Genomic DNA, 22,080 nt, shown 5'->3' with positions numbered 1-22,080 from the left:
AAAGACAGTAACAGGATTATCACTCATTAGTTCGTTGCAATTAGGAATAAGCAGGGGGAACAAATCCTGGGAAGATAAATCCAAAAAGCTGTACAGAAACAAATTGCACAATGCAAAGACAAGCAAAGGGATTAACATTTCTATAACTGGAATCCATCAAGAAAGTTAATACACTACTCATGTACTCACTATGAGACTTGTGTAACTGCAATTTCTCTGTATATAACCTTCAAAATAAAAGCAAGTATTTTTAAAAAGAAAGTTAACACAATGGAATAGAACAAATATCTAACCCTATAGTACAAACTAAATTCATGAGTAAAAGTGATAATAAGTCTTTGTGTATTTGACAGAAAAATGATATTGTATTACATAAAGCATTATTATCAGTTATTTTGGAGAAAATATATGAGAAAAATCTCTCAATGGCCTCCAGAAATAAAAATGAGATAAATGACAAGAGCTAAGAAATATAGACTAGGAACAAACTTCTCAAAAATAACCCACAGAGGAAGTGACCAACGAAATAGCCCATTAAAAGAAATACTATTGAAATAAATCCTTGAGCATAGGTTTTGTTTATAGCTAATCTGTCCTCAACAAACAGAGGGATCAAAGACAAGACTGCTTTTCAACATTAAGGAACTATTTCAAAACTCCACTTATAGTTCAAAAATTCTACTGAAGGAAAAAATGACTAAGGAAACATCAACAAAATAAACTAATGGCAGGCCAGGTAGGGTGGTGAGTGCCTTTAATCACAGCTACATGGTAGGTAGAGGCAGGGGACTAGGTGGCAAATCAGCCTAAACAAAATATGTGAGAAGGGTCCCAAAACAAAAAAAGTTAAATGACTGGGGATATTGCTCAAGTGGATTTGCGTAAGCTTCAGGCTTTGGTTACATTTCCCAGAACTGGAAAAGAAATAGCTAGCACAAAAATATAAACATTTATTGATGAAGATTTAAGAATAAAAACATTATGATTAAAATTTAAGTGATAAATATATTTTTTGCAAGAGCAGTAATTTGATAAGGTAATTAGAAATCACAATTAATTGCAATGGAATTTGCTTTAACATTACCTGCATATGCTATTAGAATATATTTTGAAAAATCATACAATTAATTTTTAAACTAAAGATAAAAAACAAAATCAATGGGTAACAGGATATAAAATGAGCAGCCATATGTCCCTCATGAAATTTTAATATTAAATATTATGCTTTAGAAATCTAATAAATCTATATGAATGAATTGTTTATACACTTTGGGACAAGACCAAGTAAATATGAAGATGAGAGTCCCACCCCACACCTTGTTGCATTAGAAAAGTAGGGAATAGGGGCTGGGGATATAGCCTAGTGGCAAGAGTGCCTGCCTTGGATACACGAGGCCCTAGGTTCGATTCCCCAGCACCACATATACAGAAAACAACCAGAAGCGGCGCTGTGGTTCAAGTGGCAGAGTGCTAGCCTTGAACGGGAAGAAGCCAGGGACAGTGCTCAGGCCCTGAGTCCAAGGCCCAGGACTGGCCAAAAAAAAAAAAAAAAAAGAAAAGAAAAGAAAAGTAGGGAATAGCTAGTACATGATTAGGCTAGTCATGGTAGATCAAAATACCCCATATGATCACATAAGCTGATGCCAAGTGAAATGAACTCCACATTACAGAAACAAGAGTTATACCACCATTGTAATTATTATCAACATGCCATGTGAAACTGTACCTTTGATCTGTTTGTTTGATTGTTTTATTTAGTTTTGTTTCTCTTGTATTCCCTTCCTGTGGTTGTACCCCCATTATCACTATATCTCATCTGAATACCCTGGATACTGTTTATATGGGCATTAGAACTGGGGAAGGGAAAAGGAATATCAAAATTGAGAGACAAAGGACAAAACCATTTGGTGTGAATCATCTGCACAACTCTCGTGGGGAGAGGGAAAAGAGGAGGTGGGATGGGGGAAATGAGGGAGGAGGTAGGTAACAAATTGAACAAGAAATGTACTCATTGCCTTACATATGAACCTGTAACCCCTCTCTACCACACTTTGACAATAAAGAAAAAAGTTTAATAAAAAAATGTCAGTTCTCACAAAGTTGATTTACAAATTTAACACAATCCTCATACAAATACCAACATATTATTTTGAAGATAAATGTGTTGGCAGTAAGTTGATATATTACAACAAACAAGCAAGGATAGTCAGAACAAAATCTGAAAGGAAAACCAAACTAATATTTATGAAGTAAGGCAGATCTTATAAACATTAATTTAAATGTTTTCACCTCAACAAAACATTGAACCAAAATATGGAACCTGTGTATTGTGGTCATATGTTGTGACAAAAATAGACTAGATCAAACAAAAGGGACAGAAATCTGTACAAGAATACATGATAAAGTTAACATTTCTAATAATAAAGGCAAAAACCTGTAATATCTAATGTTTATGTCAACAGAATGGGAATTTAGAAAAGATTCATCAATCAATCACAAGAAATGATCCTGAGGTATTTGATAACTAAATATAAAAAGTAAAACCTTACATTTCTCAGATGTGAATATGGGTTAATTTATCTTGAATTTTGTATTTTCAATATAAAACAAATATTCCCTACACTTTTATTGTGATTCAATATCCTTAGAAGAGATTTACAAATCTCAATAAATAAAATTGTAAAAATTCTCAACAAAAATCAAGCCTTCACCATTGGAAAAGGAAAGTACAATAAAGAAAATGGGTAAGGCTAGAATAAACTCTTAGAATGCAAAACTGGAGTGAGGGTTACCAATACAGATTCGTGTCTCGTTACTGTGAGAGGCAATAGAAATACAGATACCTATTACAATGTAGAACACATTTCCTATTTCTATCCATGCAGAGAGTCCAAAGGAATACTATCTCCTCCAAGTATGTTAATCAAAAATGGAAAAGCAAGAACATCTTGGTAGAGAAATATGAAATAAACTGCACCTTGCTACATTATTAAAGCTAGAGTCACATACAATAAGATGTTGTATCAATGCTTTGCTGTAATTCTGGGAAGGGACAGTGTTTCTGACAAAAACACATACCTTCACTATACCACGTTAAAAATACCACTAAGTGGGGCTGGGCTGGGAATATGGCCTTAGTAGTAGAGTGCTTGCCTCCTATACATGAAGCCCTGGGTCCAATTCCTCAGCACCACATATATAAAAAAAGCCAGAAGTGGCGCTGTGGCTCAAGTGGTAGAGTGCTAGCCTTGAGCAAAAAGAAGCCAGGGACAGTGCGCAGGCCCTGAGTTAAAAAAAAAAAAAAATAGATACTGCTAAGTACGACTGGCTCATGTCTTGAGGTCTGAGAATTCAAGAAGCTGAATGGGTTGTATTTGGATGGCAGCCAGCTTGGAACAAAAAAAGTCGGTGATACTTCATCACCAAAATTATCCAGCAAAAAACAAGGCTGGAGTGTTAGTTAAAGTGACAAAGCTGACTAGCAAGCTACACAAGTTTGAACCCCAATACAAACAACCAAAAAAAAAGTTTAAATAATTAATAACAATGTGAGGGGAAAAACAAAACAAAACAAAACTCTAGTATCACGTAACTGGCCAGGACTCTTTAAAACTATTTAAGTCATAAAAGAAAGAAAGCATGAGAAACTGTACCAGAAGCAAGAAGAAGAAGAGACCTGAAAATAAAAGTCGAATGTAAAATCCTTGGTAGACATCTGAAACAGAACAAAAGGATTTAAGGGAGGCACAAAATTAGAAAAATGCCTCTAGATATAAGTTTATAATACTGAGTTGATTACTCTTGTATGTAAATATTTGTGGTTATGCTGTTAACAATAAAATATAGTTAGAATTCAAGAACAGATACTGCCTCACTAAGGCAAAAATTCATTTTGAAGTGAAATGATTTAAACCATCTATGAGAATAAAGCAACAAAACCCTACTAATATAAAACAAAACAATTATTTTTATTTAAATTTAAATTAGAGAAAATTGATAGAGCTACAATGTAATTATACAATAGTAAAAAATTTTAAAACATTCAAGATTGGTACATAAGTGAAAGAACAGATAACTAGAATAAGAATAAGAACTGGAAAAAAAAAACCTCAGATCTAAAATATTAAACCTTTACAAAGGGTGAAATGATTTACACTAGTAAACTTGAAGTTTAATGTAAAATTCTTTGAAAAGTTTAAGTAGTCATGACAAAGAAAAGAATAAAGTCTAAATACACAAATATCTACACAAAATATTGAACTGTTATCAATCTTTCCCCCAAAAGAATTGTCAATATGATATTACAAAAAATTCTGTAAATATAGAAGAAGAAATAGCATCAATCTTAGATAAACACAGAGATGAACAGGTAGGGAAAACAACTCATTTTCCAAAGTTAGAGCATCTGTAAACACGTGAAGTTTATTGTCATAACATTTAAACAAAGAGTTGAGAATTTATGTTGAACAGGGCAATGAAACCTTGTCATACTATATCTTTTTTAAAATGAACAAGCTACTTCAATCAAGCAAAAAGCAAATTTTTATTATTGCTAAAATTTAATAATATATTCTAATCCAAATATAGGAATATGTCATGAAAACTTATAATTTTGGGAAAAAAGAAGCACATATACATTATTATAAAAGTCACTTCTATGTTATAAAAAATCCACAGGAAACTTACAATAAATAATTAAAATAGAAAGACCTATTATAATTCTTCTGAAAAGAAACACAAAATTAAAATTTTTATTGTTTTATATTACATTGTTTTATATTATGCAACTAGAAAATACATTTTTAACTAATTTATTTTTTTTGCCAATCTTAAGGCTTGAACTCAGGGCCTGATCATTGTCCCTGGCTTCTTTACGCTCAAGGCTGTCACTCTACCACCAGAGCCACAGCACCATTTCTGGCTTCTTCTGTTTATGTGGTACTGAGGAATCAAACCCAGGCCTTCATTTATGTGAGACAATCACTCTACCACTAGGCCATACTCCCAGCCCTCGAAAATATCTTTTAAAATCCTCCATTCGTATGTCAAGTGCTACAATATAGTGGAATTAGATTTAAAAAGACTTCTATAACATTTTTATAGGACACAAATTTAAAAAATTAAGTATATAATTGGAGAAATATATAATGTTCAGGACCCTAAGATGATAAAGTTTCATATTTTAAAAGTTTGTTTGTGGATTATAGATTTAATTAATTTTCAATAAAATCTTCACTTTGTTTCATATCACAGAGAAGTTAAAATTTAATTATACTATAAAGTTTATACATAATTATAATGTATTGAAAGTATAAACCTTGAGTGAAATTTATTATGTCCAATAGTGTCATCATCATAAATTATCATTTTGTATTATTAAAACAGTGTTTTATTGGCACAGAACTAGAACTACCATTACTTTTTATATATTATCATTTTTATGAAGCACTATGCACCCTTTCGGGAAGTTTTATTAAAACTCTAAAGAAGCAAAGTTTATACTGGCAGTTTTTAGATTTATTGATGTTAAAAAAATGTTTACATGTACTGTCTCACCTTAGATTGGGAAATTCTCAAAGACGGTAACAATTCCAACTATTAATTCAAGTAGTCCAAATATATGAGATTAAAAATACAAATAGGGTCCATCCAGATACTAGGGGCTCGTGCTTGCATTTTTAGCTACTCTGGAAGCTAAAATCTGAGGTTCGTTTATGGTTTGGTAAAAGCTACCCTGGGCATCAAAGGAAGTGAGACTCTTACCTCCAATTAACCACTAAAAACTTGGCTCAAGTGATAGATCAGTGGTAGCTTTGAGTGAAAAAGCTCAAGGACACAGTCAGGCCCTGAGATTCAAGCTCCAGGACCAGCATTAAGGGAAAAAAAAAACAAATAGGGTAAATGAAGTTACTGCTCACAGTCATTAAAATCTCAGATGGTTAACTGAAACTTACCTCCAATGTCTGGACGAAGTTTGTTGTCATAGCCCTGAAGGAGTGAGTTCAGAATTTGTGTGATATCTCCTTCATGGATTTTTGGTGCCAAGACCCATGTTTTATTCACTGTTAAATCTTCATCATCCTCATCATCTGCCTTATCAACACTAAATAATCGCAAAACAGTTGAATCATACAATAAAAAATTTAATCAGACATATAAATATATATAGACAGAGATAAAATTAGTGTACAATTATTATATATTATGATAGACTATAACATTTTAAAAAGTTACTTCCAAAGCTGGGCATCAGTGGATCACACCAATAATCATAGTTACTTAAAGGGATTGAGATTCGAGGATGACAATTTGAAGCCAGCCTGGGCAGACAAATTCTCAATATTTTCCTCTCCGATTTTCCAGAAAAAAAGTTCAAAATGGAGGTATGATTCAATTCATAGAATGAAAAATCTGAGTGAGAACACAAGGCCTTTAGTTCTAGCCCCAGTATAAGCACACACACAAAAAGTTAGTTCCTGTAAGCTCAATGTCATTATAACTAATCTTACTCATTACAAGGCTGCCATGAAATACGCAGCTTACTTGACAATATACCCTTTACCATGATATACTGTGCTGCTACTGGCCCAAAGGCAAGGAGACCCACCAAATATGGCCTGGTCAAGCCACAGCAGTGAGGACAAATAAATCTTTTCTCATTAATAGATATATTATAATTCAGAATGTTAACCAATAGAAGTATTAGCATAATTAAATAAACCCCACTTTCAAGCATTTTACTTTCTTATTTTCTAGTCATAGTAATTTCAATGATCATTATTGTTAAGGAACAATGAGATCTGCCATGTCCTTCAATGATGTCTCTTTCTTCCTTCCTGTAAGCAAAGGTTCTCATCAACACACTAAGTTCTAACTCATATGATCTAGCATTTGAAAAAAAGAATGACTTGCTCTAATAACACAGGCCTCAGTGTTCCTACACCAATCTCACAAGTTTCTCCCCCTATCTCACCAAAAGTAAACAGACAGAATAAAATTTTGAGAATACTATCTCCGAATGAATGTACTCACAAAAGAAGCCATAACTTAGCTGGGAACAAGTCCCTTATGGAGGACATTCTAGCAAATCAAAGGCTGAGATTTGAGAATCATGATTTGAAGCCAGCCTGGTAGGAAAATCTATGGAACTCTTACCTCGAATTAACCACTAAAATGCAGGAAGTAGAGCTGTGTTTCAAGTTGTAGAGCAGTAACTCTGAGCACAAACTCAGAAACAGTGATTTGGCAGGCCCTGAGTTCAAGCCTCTCCCCACCACTGGCACCAACATCACAGCCCCCAATTTGGCTAAGTAGAATGTGCTTTTCATACAATATCAATATTTTCTGGAACACATTGAAGCCAATTATTGGGCCCAGAGCACAAGTTCCATCCATTGTTATGTTTCATTACCTTGCATTGAGAGAAGTCAATTAATTTTTACTAGTAGGGAAGAGCTTGGATTCTGACACTAATACCATACAATGGAGGTGAGTTACTATTATTTTCACTGTAAACAAAATTATCAGTGAAGTAGCTTTTAAATCCCTGTTTCAAAGGATGCAGTAACTACCACAAAATGTACAAAGGTCATCTTTTATCTCTCCAGGGATTCTATTGCAGTAAGATTTTTTTTTTTTGTATTCAACTTTGGCATGTATATTCTACTGGAGTAATATTACTTCCTTCAAAATTTCCCACCATTTTTCTAAAATAGATTGGCAAATAGATAAGTAGATGATAGTAGGTAGGTAGATAAAACATTGATAGATTAAAGCATTGAAAATTCCCCTTATACATCATCTTAATTTTTTTTCATCATTAGATTTGTTGAGGCTTTATCAAGTCAGAATTTAGACCTAAATCCTGTTTTCTAGAATGACATCTGGTTGGAATACAGATCTGTCATTTGAAATAAGTTGGCAGTCAAATGGAAGTACCCAGAAAATTAAAGGCATTTTAGTTGTTGGATTGTTTTGTTATTTTGTTTTTTATTGATTTATTTTTACTAGCCTCTTGAAAACCTGAAAACCACATGCATGTAGTCATTTATCTTCTCAACTTTCCAGGGAGCACAGAGCTAACATAAAAACTAATCTGTATGATATTACAAAGATGCTTTTCCTCATTTTAGGTAAGAATAGAAATGAAATTTCATTGCAGTTAATATTTCTGCACTTTCCCTTTACACTTTCCAAATTACTTTTGGAATATCTATGTTAATTACTTTCAATATTGTGTTGGTAATTTTTTGGTGATTAAAAGTTACTTAAAATTTTAAGAACTTAGTTGTTATAATTGGTCTTTTCCAAAGAACAGAGAAGTTTTGTGCATTTTAGATTATTTTGGATGACTTATTTGATAGACAGAAATGGTTTTCTTAATAGTGCATTGTTAATGGGAAGATTGGGCTTATAAAGAATCACTAAATGTCTCACATTCTACAAGAGCTGTGCAATAGGTTTTTTCCCCCAAATATTGACATTTAATTAAGACGAATTCCATGAAATAAACTATTATGTACCTATGAACAACTGAGAAATCACCAATAAGTTCCAGGACATCTACTATTAAATAGTACAAGTACTACATAAAACAAGATTGGGGGACTGGGAATATAGCTTAGTGGTAGAGTGTTCACCTCCTTTACATGAAGCCCTGGTTTCAATTCCTTAGCACCACATATATAGAAAAAAAAAAAGCCAGAAGTGGTGCTGTGGCTCAACTGGTAGAGTGCTAGCCTCGAGCAAAATGAAGCCAGAGACAGTGCTCTTGCACCGAGTCCAAGCCCCAGGACTGGAAAATAAATTAATCAAATAAAACAAGATAGGTTTAATTTGAAGGTGTTTCGTCACTTTTTTGAAGTTTTTCAGATATCCTATCTCATCTTATCTTTATTGGAAAATAAGAGGTTGGATTTAAATTTATTTACCTCATAACAACGTAATAGTTACGGTACACAATTAAGAAGTATGTTTGGGTGCTTAGTCTATTTCATTTGGAGTCTATAAGGTAAAAATGATACTCACTAATGGATCACCCTTTTTCTAAAGAAAACAAATGTTCTAATCTGATATTTGTATTCATTTAGGGAAGAATTAGCACTTATTTATTACATGCTAAATGTTGGAAATAGGAAATAAAACATATTTCATATCTAGATGATCATTTATTCTAATAAAGGACATAAACCAATGCTACAGAAAAGCAGCATGCAAAAAAATGCTAAGCACAGTAGTAAATGAGGGCACAATTTTAAACGTTAATAGTGTGTTGATCATATAATAACACACTCTCATAATGGAATGTGTGCCTTGTCTTAATGATAGTAATAGAATCTATGAAAGGCATTGGGGTCGTAGCTTTCAGGAGTAAAATGCTTCATTATTTGCTTAGCAGTTGAGTCCCCGAGTTCAATGCCTAATACCATACAAAAAGTTAATGAAAATGTGCAAGTATATTCATACTGAATATTATATGAAAAGTAGCACGAACTCATTGGTTTCCCTAATAATCTCTCTCTATATATAAAGTGGATTAAGATTTTGGTGAGAAAAGAAAATAACGTGCACACTTAGTAATCAAAATTAGTGGAGCTATAGAAAACAACTTTTGTTTCTGTTGGTTCTTAATAGCCTATGAAAAGGTAAATACAGGAAAGAAGAGCTGATTTGATAGGAATGTCTACGAGAAATGAGCTGTGTCCTCTTCTGTACAACACAGAGTTCTGTATTGAATTTCTAATCGTAAAAATATAAATAATAAAATAGAACCTTTATAGGGCGAGAGGCAGAAAACTAGATTCTGTCAAGTAAATGACAGTAGCCTTGTATTCAGAACATTAGTCTCCTGCCCATCTAAGCTGCCACGGCTCATGATCAGCACTAAATCTTTCCCTAGACAAGTTCTCTGGGTACCTTGAAACACAATCAGCCTTCCAGACTCCCATTGGACACTCACTGGCCTGTTTATAATTTCCTCAGAAGGGCAGCGCACTCTTGAGACTCATGACCTAAGCTTCTCTTCCTTCTTTAGATAGATAGGTGGCCAATATCTGGCCTATAGCTTTCTCCTCCCATTCATTATTCTTACATGCTTCTTCCAATAGTATCTTACATGTCTTATCTTAGTATCTATATTATTAAGAATTATGCTTCAGGGGCTGGGGATATGGCCTAGTGGCAAGAGTGCCTGCCTCGTATACATGAGGCCCTGGGTTCGATTCCCCAGCACCACCACATATACAGAAAATGGCCAGAAGTGGCGCTGCGGCTCAAGCGGCAGAGTGCTAGCCTTGAGCAAAAAGAAGCCAGGGACAGTATTCAGGCCCTGAGTCCAAGCCCCAGGACTGGCCAAAAAAAAAAAAAAAAAAAAGAATTATGCTTCAACAATTTCAATTGCAAACTGCTAACAGTTTACGAAGGACAGTTTGTATCACAAGTATGTATGTGTGTGTTTGTGTGTGTGTGTGTTTCCCTTGGTCTTACTAAATTGTTATTTTGCCATATACAAGTTACTTGGTTGACATAAGAAATTACTAATTGAAAAATGTATTAAGGATTACATTATTTTGTTTGTTATTCCAGGAGTTTTGGAACTGAAAACTAAGAAATAATTCAAGTAAAGTCAAAGCATCCCAGAGCCTACAATCTTGAAGAGAAACCATCTGTATCAGTATAGGAACACAAAAAGACTAAAGCAAGCCCAATCAACTCATAATTTTGCTTAGGTAGTCCAAGTTTACATCTGTTGACCTGCAATAATTTTTACTAGTGCCCTCTCACTCACAAAATGGGCCAGTTTGAGTGATAACTTGAATAGTCACCCTAGATACACCTCACATAAAAATGACTGAGACTGCTCTGCTTCTGACACGGGAGGGGGACACTTCATCAATCTACCAAGAAAGCAGATTTGAAAACCCAAACAGCTGTATGGTTTGACTGAGGATCTGACTAAATCTGAAGGAATGCTGGTAGATGTTTTTCCTCATTATTTGAAAAAAAAAAAGTCACTTCAATGCAATGCACTGATATGGCCATTTTTATACTTGTATAAGAAAAAGGGAAATTGTTGCTTCTTTTGCTGCCTACAGATATGGAGAATTCAATTGTGATATAAACCAAGTGTGTGTGTGTGTGTGTGTGTGTGTGTGTGTGTGTGTGTGTGTAATGACCTTTGGAGCTTTGACAGAAATTGTAATTATTATCCATGTACCCATATTCTTATTAGACTGTGTTTTCTGTGACTAATTTATACTCATTTAAAGTGTTTGTTGCTAGATAGGGTATTTTGCACTGCTGTGGAACCTTGCCCATATAACGTAAGCTTTGTCATTAGGTACTTAATGGTACTGGCAGATGTTATGCTCAGACATTTAACGATGAAGAAACTTATCTGCTTCTCTCATTTTACCATACAAATTAAAATTAAAAAGAGCAGTTATCTTCCTTTCTTTAACTGTATCTTGAAGGGTTTTTATATACATTTCTTTTCATCCTAGTTAACAAAACCACACTTAAAAGACAAAGCATATAAAAATGATTAAAAATCACCGCTAAGCCTTTAATTGGATTATCCTCCCTTCCCCCTAAAACAAATGTCTCTTTTCTTAAAAACGCTTCAGTTCTCCAATATCAGCAATGAAGGGAACTGGGGTAATTTGTTTTTTTTGCATCTACCATATTCTAAATGAGCCTGAAATATGAGTTCAGAGCCTCCTGAACTGTTTAAAACCCTTGCCTGAAGGTTGCTTGTATTCAAAGAAAAGTTAAATTGGAAATACTAACCAAAAGTGTCCATAAAGCTAACCACTGGAGTCAAGAAAGCAAGGTCCTGGATGCAGGGAAATAGAATGTTTCCAATTTCTTTTGTACTATGACGTTTTGGTTGATGTATTCTCATTTCCAATTATTATATACAGGTTAGCTAGTAAATATTTTCAGAAAAATGGAGGTGTAAATGTTTGAAAAATAGATAATATATATTTATGGAATCATACCTAATTTTACATTATTTATGGCTACTTGAGAATACACATAGGCGGCCATGTTTTTTAAATGTTTAACTGTCACAATTTCCTTCAAAGGCATTTTAAGGAACTCCATTTGTTCTGCATATAATAGTGATTAAATACTTGTAAACTCTCTCTCTATGGAACACAATAGTCCATCCAGCTGAGACAGGTGTAGAGTTATGCAAAGTACAAAGATCTTCATCCTACTTCAGTGATAATCAGTTGTATATGGCCCTGTGATTCTTTTTTTAGCTCTAGCAAGTGACTTTCTTCACATTTTATTTTGTTTTTAAAGCAAGCCAGTTTTAGAAAAGGCCCACATCTGCTGAGAGTGCATCTGGTCTTGATTGTGCCTCAGAAGTTTGCCTTTAACTTAAAAAATTACCATTGTTTTTTACATCTTTCAGACATATAAACCCTTTCCATTCATGCTGCATATTTATTTCAGGCTTCTCTTTCCTTCCTAAAGGTGGTACTGGCGAAATTTTCTCTTTCTTTTCTACTTTTAATTTATGGATGAGAAAGGAAAAATACACTTATAAAAATCACTTATTTTATGTAAAATATTAAAATACTTATAGTTAAACCATCAATAGGCAAAATGCTAAGCTATTACTGATAAAACATTTTGAATGAAATTTGTCTACACAAATAAAAACAAAATTGCTGTAATCAAAAATTTATTATAGTAAAACAAAGAAATTAGTGGTAAGAAAATTAAGCATTAAAATTAGATCATCTGTATATAAAATTTGATGTATGATAAAAATAATTTGTTGAGCGCTGGGAATATGGCCTAGTGGCAAGAGTGCTTGCCTCCTATACATGAAGCTCACGGTTCAATTCCCCAGCACCACATATATGGAAAACGGCCAGAAGGGGCGCTGTGGCTCAGGTGGCAGAGTGCTAGCCTTGAGTGGGAAGAAGCCAGGGTTGGTGCTCAGGCCCTGAGTCCAAGGCCCAGGACTGGCCAAAAAATAAATAAATAAAAATAATTTGTTGACTTAGAAACAAAAGGATGAAATATTTATGTGACACAAATTATTACAGAAAATTAAGTCCCTAACTTTAACAGCAAATTATAAACATAATACAGTGTAAAACATGAAGTAAAGTAGTGGGAAAATGTTGGCCAATAGAAGGGGAAAGGCCACATGTGAAAACAGAACAAATGACAAAAATTAAAAATTAGCAATACTTTATGAGTGTGTAGCTCATTTTACAAAGCATGGACAATTGCTTGACAGTTATCAAAAATCTGGTTTACAAATATTTAAAGGAAAGAAAACAAACCAGAATGTACAGAAAAGTTTGCAAATATTTACTGGAGACATGGAAGTGATCTATTAGATCAAGTATAGTGAAAAAATGGATATATGACATTTCATACTCATTAGTAGAATGTGGAATTTGCTTTATCATTATTGTCAAGGCAATGCTGACAAATATCTGTGGGGGAAAAAGGCAAGTACATTGTTTTTATGTGACAAGCACCAAAATAGTGTTCATACCAGGTGCCAGTGGCTCATGCATATAATCCTAGCTACTCAGGAGCCTAAGTTCTCAGGATCACAGTCAGAAGCCCACCCAGGCTGGAAAGTCCATGAGACGCACATCTCCAATGAATCATCAAAAAGCCAGAAGTGGCTCAAGTGGTAGTGTACTAGCATTAAGCAAAATATCTCAGAGACAGCATCCTGGCCTTTACTCCAATCCCTAGTAGTGACATACAATCAAAAAATAGACTTCATAAAAAAAAAAAGAAATAGAGATCATCAGTAATAGAGTAACAAATTACAACTCTTCTAGCATGATATAAACATTTTCAGCATATTATTTCATTGAAGTTTTCAAGAAGGACTTTGAACATTCTCAAAACCTATCAGAACAAAATTTATCCTGTTAGATTATATAAAAGAGTAGAAAATTCAACTCACTAATGAGAAAGAGACACTGTGATCTCAGAGTAGATTATCAAAAATTAAAGATACAATAAATTATATCTAGAAAAAAGTAAAAAGGCAATGTTTTTCTAAAAAATTATTAATGCCTTTGTTTATAGATTTGAAAGGTTTTTTTAGTTTATTTATTGATCCTTAAGGCAACAATCATTATTACTTGAAAAACAATATACTTTGCAAGTTTTTGTTTTTGTTTTTATTTTGCAGGCAAGTCAGCTCTGTTCTTTAAAACTGAGTTTAGAAATCTCAGTAATATACATCCTATTACTAATCTTCAGAAATTTGATATAATCTCAAAGAGTTTAAATATTTCTTTGGAACCATTTCAATGTAAATTTTTGTAGAAAAGTATAACTTATCATTTAATATATTTTAATTGACCACTGGGTAGAGAATGTATTAAAATAAATACTAAATTATCCATTTCAACATATCCATAGAGACTTACAAGACATAAATAGGGGCTAGGAATACGGCCTAGTGGCAAGAGTGCTTGCGTCGAATACATGAAGCCCTGGGTTCAATTCCCCAGTACCACATATACAGAAAACGAACAGAAGTAGCGCTGTGTCTCAAGTGGCAGAGTGCTAGCCTTGAGCAAAAAGAAGCTAGGGGCAGTGCTCAGGCCTTGAATCCAAGCCCCTAGACTGGCAAAAAATAAAAAAATAAAAAATAAAAAATAAAACAAGACATAAATTAGATTTAGAACTGATGCAATCTTTCATGACATTCACATTTTCTAAATATTTGATGCTTTTGCACATCAGATAAATGCTTCAAAGCTGCTAAAATTTGTGCAAATTGATGTCATCATATTAAGAATTATTAAATTATAATGCACACTGAAAGTCCTTAGGAATGGAAGAAATGGGATACAGTACTTCTAAATACAGATGCATGTGCAATTTTCTTGGCCTGGGATCTTAAAAGTATAAAATATTTTCATAATATTGTCATAAGATGCTTTTTGATCAGTTGCTTCAAAAAGAAATATGTGAATAAGTACAACAAAACAGAATCAACCATTATTTTTATTTTCTCCTAATCTATGCTAGTTATGACATTAGGAAGTCTTTTACAAAGGACTTTTACTAAGAAAATCTCAGAAATAAATAAGTATTCACAAGCCACCTGCACAAGATAGCAAATTAGCTTATCGAATAGAGCTATTAGAATAAAACTCAAATTCAACTCAGTCAATTATAGCTTACTGTGTGCTAGTTCAGGTGGCTACTTTAAGAAGAAAGTATTCCTGACTGAAGTCATACATAATCAGAGAGAGAGTCAGAAAATGGTTCTGTTAGGGATAGGCATCTAGGATTAATGTGAGGTAAATGTATCCATATATTTAAATTATTCATACATTGTTCAGCTTGAAGATACGGACTTAGAAATCCTCTCAAAGGTTAACTTGATAGTTAATAGTCTAAAAGACAAGAAAGGAACCAAATAACACACTGTCCAATCCCATTAAAAATACTTACATTAGGGGCTGGGGATATGGCCTAGTGGTGAGAGAGCTTGCCTCGTATACATGAGGCCCTGGGTTTGATTCCCCAGCACCACATATACAGAAAACGGCCAGAAGTGGCTCTGTGGCTCAAGTGGCAGAGTGCTAGCCTTGAGCAAAAAGGAAGCCAGGGACAGTGCTCAGACCCTGAGTCCAAGGCCCAGGACTGGCCAAAAAATAAAAAAATACTTACATTAAAACCAATATATTTTATGCATAATGATTCTGATCTACCAATGCAGCAACAGGTTGGAGATCAGGATCTATGTGAAGTTTGCTTGCATATGTTCCTTGCTTAGCACTGTCTATCTGAATCTGTTTTTACTTAAAAATAAGAAGAAAACTTTTTTTCTGGGAGAAAAGAATGCCTACAATTAAGAATTTTACTGTCAAACTTAATTATGTAGTCTATATGCTCTTATCAAGGCTGTTGATATTCTAATGCCACATGTTAAATGACCAAAATAAAGAAAAATATAAAACATATTCATATCTGGAAATTCATAGCTCTATCCACAATGTTATCTGTCTAATCACATGGACCTGAACTCATGCTTATGACAGCTGAAGTCAAAAAATCTTTTCCCAGACTGTAATGATAACAAATCCCTTAGCATTTCCACTGCACATCAATGCAAGGATCCTAGGTAGGACATTGTGGGCACTGAATACAGCGTTGTTGAGTAATAAATGTTTGCTCTTTGAATAATGAAGGCCATTTCCTAAAATATAGAACCTCAGTTAGCCAGACAATTTTAGTACTGAGTAAGATACTATTTTACATAATTGAGAAAAAAGTCAGAAATTTCAGTACTCTCATATTACGTACAAGAGTGTGCTAATAAGCATCTTCATGATAGGACTTAATGAAATACAGCCACCATCTTGTTTTATTGGAAATAAATCAGGATTCATATAATTTTTACGCTTTAGATACAACTTAATAGTACATCTATAAATAACAAGTTGAACTGTGATATTATACAGTGTCCTTAAAAATAAAGTACCCATTCCACTGTCAAGAAAATTCATATATAACAAATATTCTTGCTTTTAATTATTTTTTCCTAACTTCTATTCACATTTGCCCTACTTTCTCCTCTTTCTACTTTCTACTTTTCTTACTTTTTTCTTCTCTTTTATTTTCTTTTATTGTCTCTCTTTTATTTTAAATATTATTTGTCTTTATTGAGAAGGAGATATACAGAGGGGTTACAGTTACATAGGTCAGGTAATGAGTACATTTTTTTAACAGTATCACCTCTTTCCTTGTTGTCTCCCAGTTCCCCCCTCCCCCCACACACACACCTCCTTCCACCACAAGTTGTACATTTCACTTTCAACATAGTGTTTAGTGAGTATCATTGATGAATTAGTTCACCCTTTTTCTCACCATTTCCATGATTCCCCTTCCCAAAACAGTTAAACCTACATACAAGACAAAAGTACAGAAATAAGAAAACAGCAATGAAAGGATAAAAATAACAAAAACTAAAAAAGCAAAATTAGAAACCTCTAGTTTCCATTTCTTAGAGATAATTTTGATAAATAACATTTTTGATGATTATATACACAGTTATTGAGACTTGGTGATTCTCTCCTCTCTTTTCCCCTTCATCCCCCGTTATATTGGTTACTTTTACTTACTTTGCATTTTAGTTTGAATTATCTATCATGTAGGAACATAAGCTCAGTGCAAAGAACACATGAATTTGAGTCTTGAATTCAGCACTTAATCAGCAAGTTGATCATAAGTTATCAAAATTCTGTGTGCCCCAGTTTTTCCATTTGTGAAATGAAACAAATTGTAATATTTGGCTTTGCTCTCATTAGAAGCTGACTGGCCTAGCTACATATAGTCTTCAACAATGAACATTATCACCAGAATTTAGTCTGGTTTTTCCCCCATAGATAACTGGTATTGCTGATGTGGAATGTCATGGCTCTCTTTTTCTCCTCCTTGACTACAATTGGTCTAATAAGCATTCTCTATGTTCAAAAATTTAGTACCCTCTGTTTATAGTTGGCATCCTAAAGGTACATTTATTTTGACTAGAATAGGTCTCTTTGTTGTACTATAAAAGTAGATCTTAGTAGGCATATTATCTTAGTAGGTATAGCTAGTAATCATTTTTCCTATACTCAAATCTAGCATACCACATTGTATTTAGCACACATCAAATGAATATTTGTCAAATGAATATATAAATAATCTTTTTTTCAAAATTCAAAAGATATTGAACAATCTACAATGATCCACATCTTTACTCCAGTGGACTTCAAAACATTTTAACAAGATTAAAGTGCAATGTAATCATTAAACTGTACCAGGTCTGTTATATCATTTCAAGATAAAATACTAAGTATTCTTTTCTTTGCACAAATTTTCTTTTTTTCTTCTTTTTTTTTTTTTTTTTTTTTTGGCCAGTCCTGGGCCTTGGACTCAGGGCCTGAGCACTGTCCCTGGCTTCCTTTTTTGCTCAAGGCTAGCACTCTGCCACTTGAGCCACAGCGCCACTTCTGGCTGTTTTCTGTATATGTGGTGCTGGGGAATCGAACCCAGGGCCTCATGTATACAAGGCAAGCTCTCTTGTCACTAGGCCATATCCCCAGCCCCCAAATTTTCTTTCTTGTTCATGAAATAGTCTGGAAATATGGATGACAAGTGAAGCGTTCTGCCCCAAAGAGTGGTCCAAAATTATTCCAGAAGGAAAGGTTAGACCTGAATCTAGCACTTGCATTGATGGGAAAATCCACAATTTTAACTTAACACCTGCCCACACTCTTTTTCTCATGCCTACATCTTCTACTTGGATCCCCTCATCCTCCTTGACCCATGGCAATCATTTATCATATGTGATCATTATCCTCTGAGGATCTCAACTGTCATTTTTCAGTTTTCTCTTCTCCCTTCCTTCCTCCCTCTGGACTTAAATTTCATTCTTAAATTTTTGAAAAATTTCAATCACATTTACATAAATGTAAACAAAGTATTATATTAACCTATTTAATGGTTGAATGACATGAAATATTTGCTTTTATTGCTCTGACAAATATCTGTTTCATAGAATGGAATGACATTGAAGAAGAATTTTGCTTGCTTGGATCATCCAAAAGACTTTATTCACAGAGAGTTCATCAATTATGACATTATTGCTTCAAATTCAATTTAAGACTCCATTCTTTGAATATGTAATTACCATAGAATTATTTTATTCTGCTATTTGTATGTTTATCAATATATTTCAAAAGCCGATCTAAAAATCTATACATATAAGGAAAAATCATTCATTGATTACCATATTCACAAAATGAATTATAGAACTTGAAAATAATGTATTTTAAAGTGATTATGTTTGAATATTTTTACTTTGCAAACTGCATTTTCGAATTTTTCATTCATGAAATTTAAAAAAAATTTCAGCATTCTTAAAATGCATCTTCTTAGTCAAATCTTTTTTTATTCATTTATTGCCAAAGTGATGTACAGAGGGGTTATAGTTTCATACTTTAAAAAGTTACTATTTAGGAGAGATAAATGACAAATCCTTTTTAAAAATCAGATTACAGTCAGATTGTTGTGAACATTAAAAAAATCAAATCAAGCTGAAGAAAGTTAAAACAACTTGTGAAGATGCCATAATGTCTCTTGACACAGAATCCATGACAAGAGCTTTTAGTGACAACAGGAAAATTTGGTTTAAAAGTTGAGCAATATAAAAATCAATAGTGTCTCTCCTTTATCCTCTTGATGGAAACTAATGAGCAAGCAAGCTTAGCTTCAGTTTAGATATAAGAGATATTAGGTTCCAATTTAGGAAGTCTCCAAATACATGACTTTGAAGGTTTATTTTAGAAACCAGTATGACACCAAAATTTTGACAAACAGAATGGTCTGTGGTTAGTTTTGAAAAGAACCTACAAAAGAAGGAGACAGAGGAAAATAGGTTCTACATAGTGTGTGCACATTGCCATCAATTATACAGCAAGTGAATGAGAAGTTCAGTTACTTTAAAAATTGAAAACATAAACTCTCATTACTGAATACTTAACAGATAATTATTACCTCAACATACAGATTTACTTTCTAATATGTATTGCTTCATTGACCAGAGTAATCTAGATTGTCCATACTATGATGATGAAATTCTTTCCATATTAACTGTATAACAAATACAGCGTTAACTGTATAATATATTTACCGCATATACAGATGGTAAAAGCAGAGTAATTGACAGACATTTTGTCCTTAAAACTACTAAGAAAAACTAATAAAGCAGTCATTGGGTCATTTTATGTTTCAGTTGGAATCATATCCTGGATAGACTGAATGTGAAAAATTGAAGGAATTCATTGCTTTCCTTCATTTCTTAGATTTAACTAATCTGGCTCATGAGGTTACCAGTCATTGACATGAGTTCAGACTGCTGATCTTGGGCCCTGCCCACAAAGCCACACAAAGAGTTCATTTACTCTGAAGAGTGTGATGAAAATGCTGGAGCCAGTTACAGATCTATAATGTAAATATCAAAAGGAAAGCATTTTTTATCCAAAATGGAGTATCTCATTTATTAGGCACTTTACTAAGCAGTTTTCCTATTTGGTTGAAAGAGAATCTTGTACTTGTAAAGATAAGAAAAGTACACAGGTTGCTATTCCAGAAAACAACACTGCTTTCACTTCATAATACAATGCAAGTAAATGTTCTACTTGCCTTCTTTACAATTTTATAATATACTCAAAGAAATTTTACATTATGATGAAACATACAGAAGGCATAATTCACTTGTATTGTGTGTCCATACAAAATATTTCAGATCTTATGGAAAAGGATATATAAAATACACCTAACCATACAAAATGTCATAAAATTTTCTAGCAAAGCTAATATTACTTAGTATTTAAGACAATCCAGACTTTCTGAGAAAAAAAATAGCACTTTCACTATCTACCCACAGTAGCAAAACAATTCACTCAACTATACACTGAAATGATTCAAATAATTTATTTTGAGCAATAGCAGATATGTAATTACAAAACAATGTTTCCATCTTTGTTATGATTGTATACTGGAAGACTAAACAAGGTTGTATACTAAAATAATGTAATTTTAAATGTATATTATTTAGAACAAGTTCCATGACATGATAATGTGCCCCAGTCTTTTATAGTGCTTATGTCTTCACTATATCCAGGCATGGTGATGAGCATTTCCTTTTCCTATCAGAAAGACTTCAAAGTTTTATTGAAACATCCCAGTCTTCTTCCTGTTAGGCTACAGGTTTGTGATTGGTCATCTCTCTCTCTGTCTCTCTCTCTGTGTGTCTCTGTCTCTGTCTCTCTCATACACACACAATTACTTGTAGATAACAATTAAAATGATTAAATCAAAGCTGATGTGAATAAAATGAACATTTATCTTTATATTAAAACATTGTTATTACACATTTTCACCTTTGGTATGGATTTTATCTAAATTTAGTATCTTATTTATAAAACATTGGCTTATATCAGAAAGTTGCCATTCCACCAGAAAGATTGTGAAATATATAGCAACACTGGCAGACTGGAAGGCAATATACATATCACGTGAGGAAAGAATATGCTGAAATAACTTTTGTCTTTAAAATGCAAAATCATTCAGAAAGTTCATCAGTGGCATTCATTCCCTAATTTTAGCCACAGTCATTTCTGCTCCATTTCAACGCTCCCAGTAACTGAACCATTATCAGTTTATACTACTTTCAGCCAAAAAGCAAGTGAACTAACCTTACTGCTTCAGATATAGCCTCTCATACTGGCTAAGAGTGAATACACCTAGTAAGAAAATTAAATGAGGAAAAATATGACCCACGATCCTGAGGAAATGCAAATTACATAACTTTTGAATGCTTAAAAAAAAAACGTAAAATAAGTAGGAAGAGGCAAGTACCTCCAACTCCCAAGTAAAATCAATAGTGGTAAATCCTTAAATTCACTCACCAGTTTCCCAAATGCAGGGTCAGTAATAAGAACACCAATCTCAGCCCTCTAGTTTGACTCCACAGAAGAAAAGGGGAGAAGAGAAAGGCTTTCCAAGAACCCATCAGTATCGCTTTTTTTCCCGTTAGTGTTGCCCTGGCTCAATTTCCAGGGAAGGAGTTTTCCTCACTCCTCACAGCAGCAGAGTGAGTAAGACAAGGGAGACAGTGGAAGGGAAATACACCTCTAACCCAGGTACCTACACACAGCAGAACTGAGCAGGGGCACCAATCAGACAGGGAGGATGCTGGCATAAATTATCTTAAAAACAGTTGGGCCAATCAGTGTTCCACAGAGGCGGGGCTTCCCATACTAGAAATCCAGCCCAGTAGGGAAAAGAGCTTCGAGTTTTTGGTTTTTTTTCTTCTTCTTCTTATTCTGCTTCTGCTTTTTTTTTTTTCGCTAACAGAAAAATAAACCTCGTTTCCCTCCCAGACACGGAGAAACGTTTGAGTGGGTTTGACAGACTCTGTGGGGAAGAAACTGCCTCTCTCTCTCTCTCTCTCTCTCTCTCTCTCTCTCTCTCTCTCTCTCTCTCTCTCTCTCTCTCTCTCTCTCTCTCTCTCTCTCTCTC

At 33.7% G+C, this 22,080-nt stretch overlaps 1 protein-coding gene across 1 annotated transcript in view; it reads right to left on the bottom strand.

Moving 5' to 3' along the window:
- Positions 1 to 21,571, bottom strand: part of Gabrg1 (gamma-aminobutyric acid type A receptor subunit gamma1) — a 58,414-nt gene extending 36,843 nt beyond the window's left edge. Inside the window, exons 1-2 of the mRNA XM_048364168.1 lie at positions 21,468 to 21,571; positions 5,955 to 6,103 (exon numbers count right to left, since the gene is read on the bottom strand). Coding sequence (XP_048220125.1) covers positions 5,955 to 6,103; positions 21,468 to 21,571 — 253 coding nt within the window. The remainder of the gene's footprint in view (positions 1 to 5,954; positions 6,104 to 21,467) is intronic.
- Between the last annotated feature and the right edge of the window lie 509 nt (positions 21,572 to 22,080).

This window comes from Perognathus longimembris, chromosome 16, assembly GCF_023159225.1.
Source record: "Perognathus longimembris pacificus isolate PPM17 chromosome 16, ASM2315922v1, whole genome shotgun sequence".
Taxonomy (NCBI): domain Eukaryota; kingdom Metazoa; phylum Chordata; class Mammalia; order Rodentia; family Heteromyidae; genus Perognathus; species Perognathus longimembris.
This window is presented reverse-complemented; position numbering and strand designations above follow the sequence as displayed.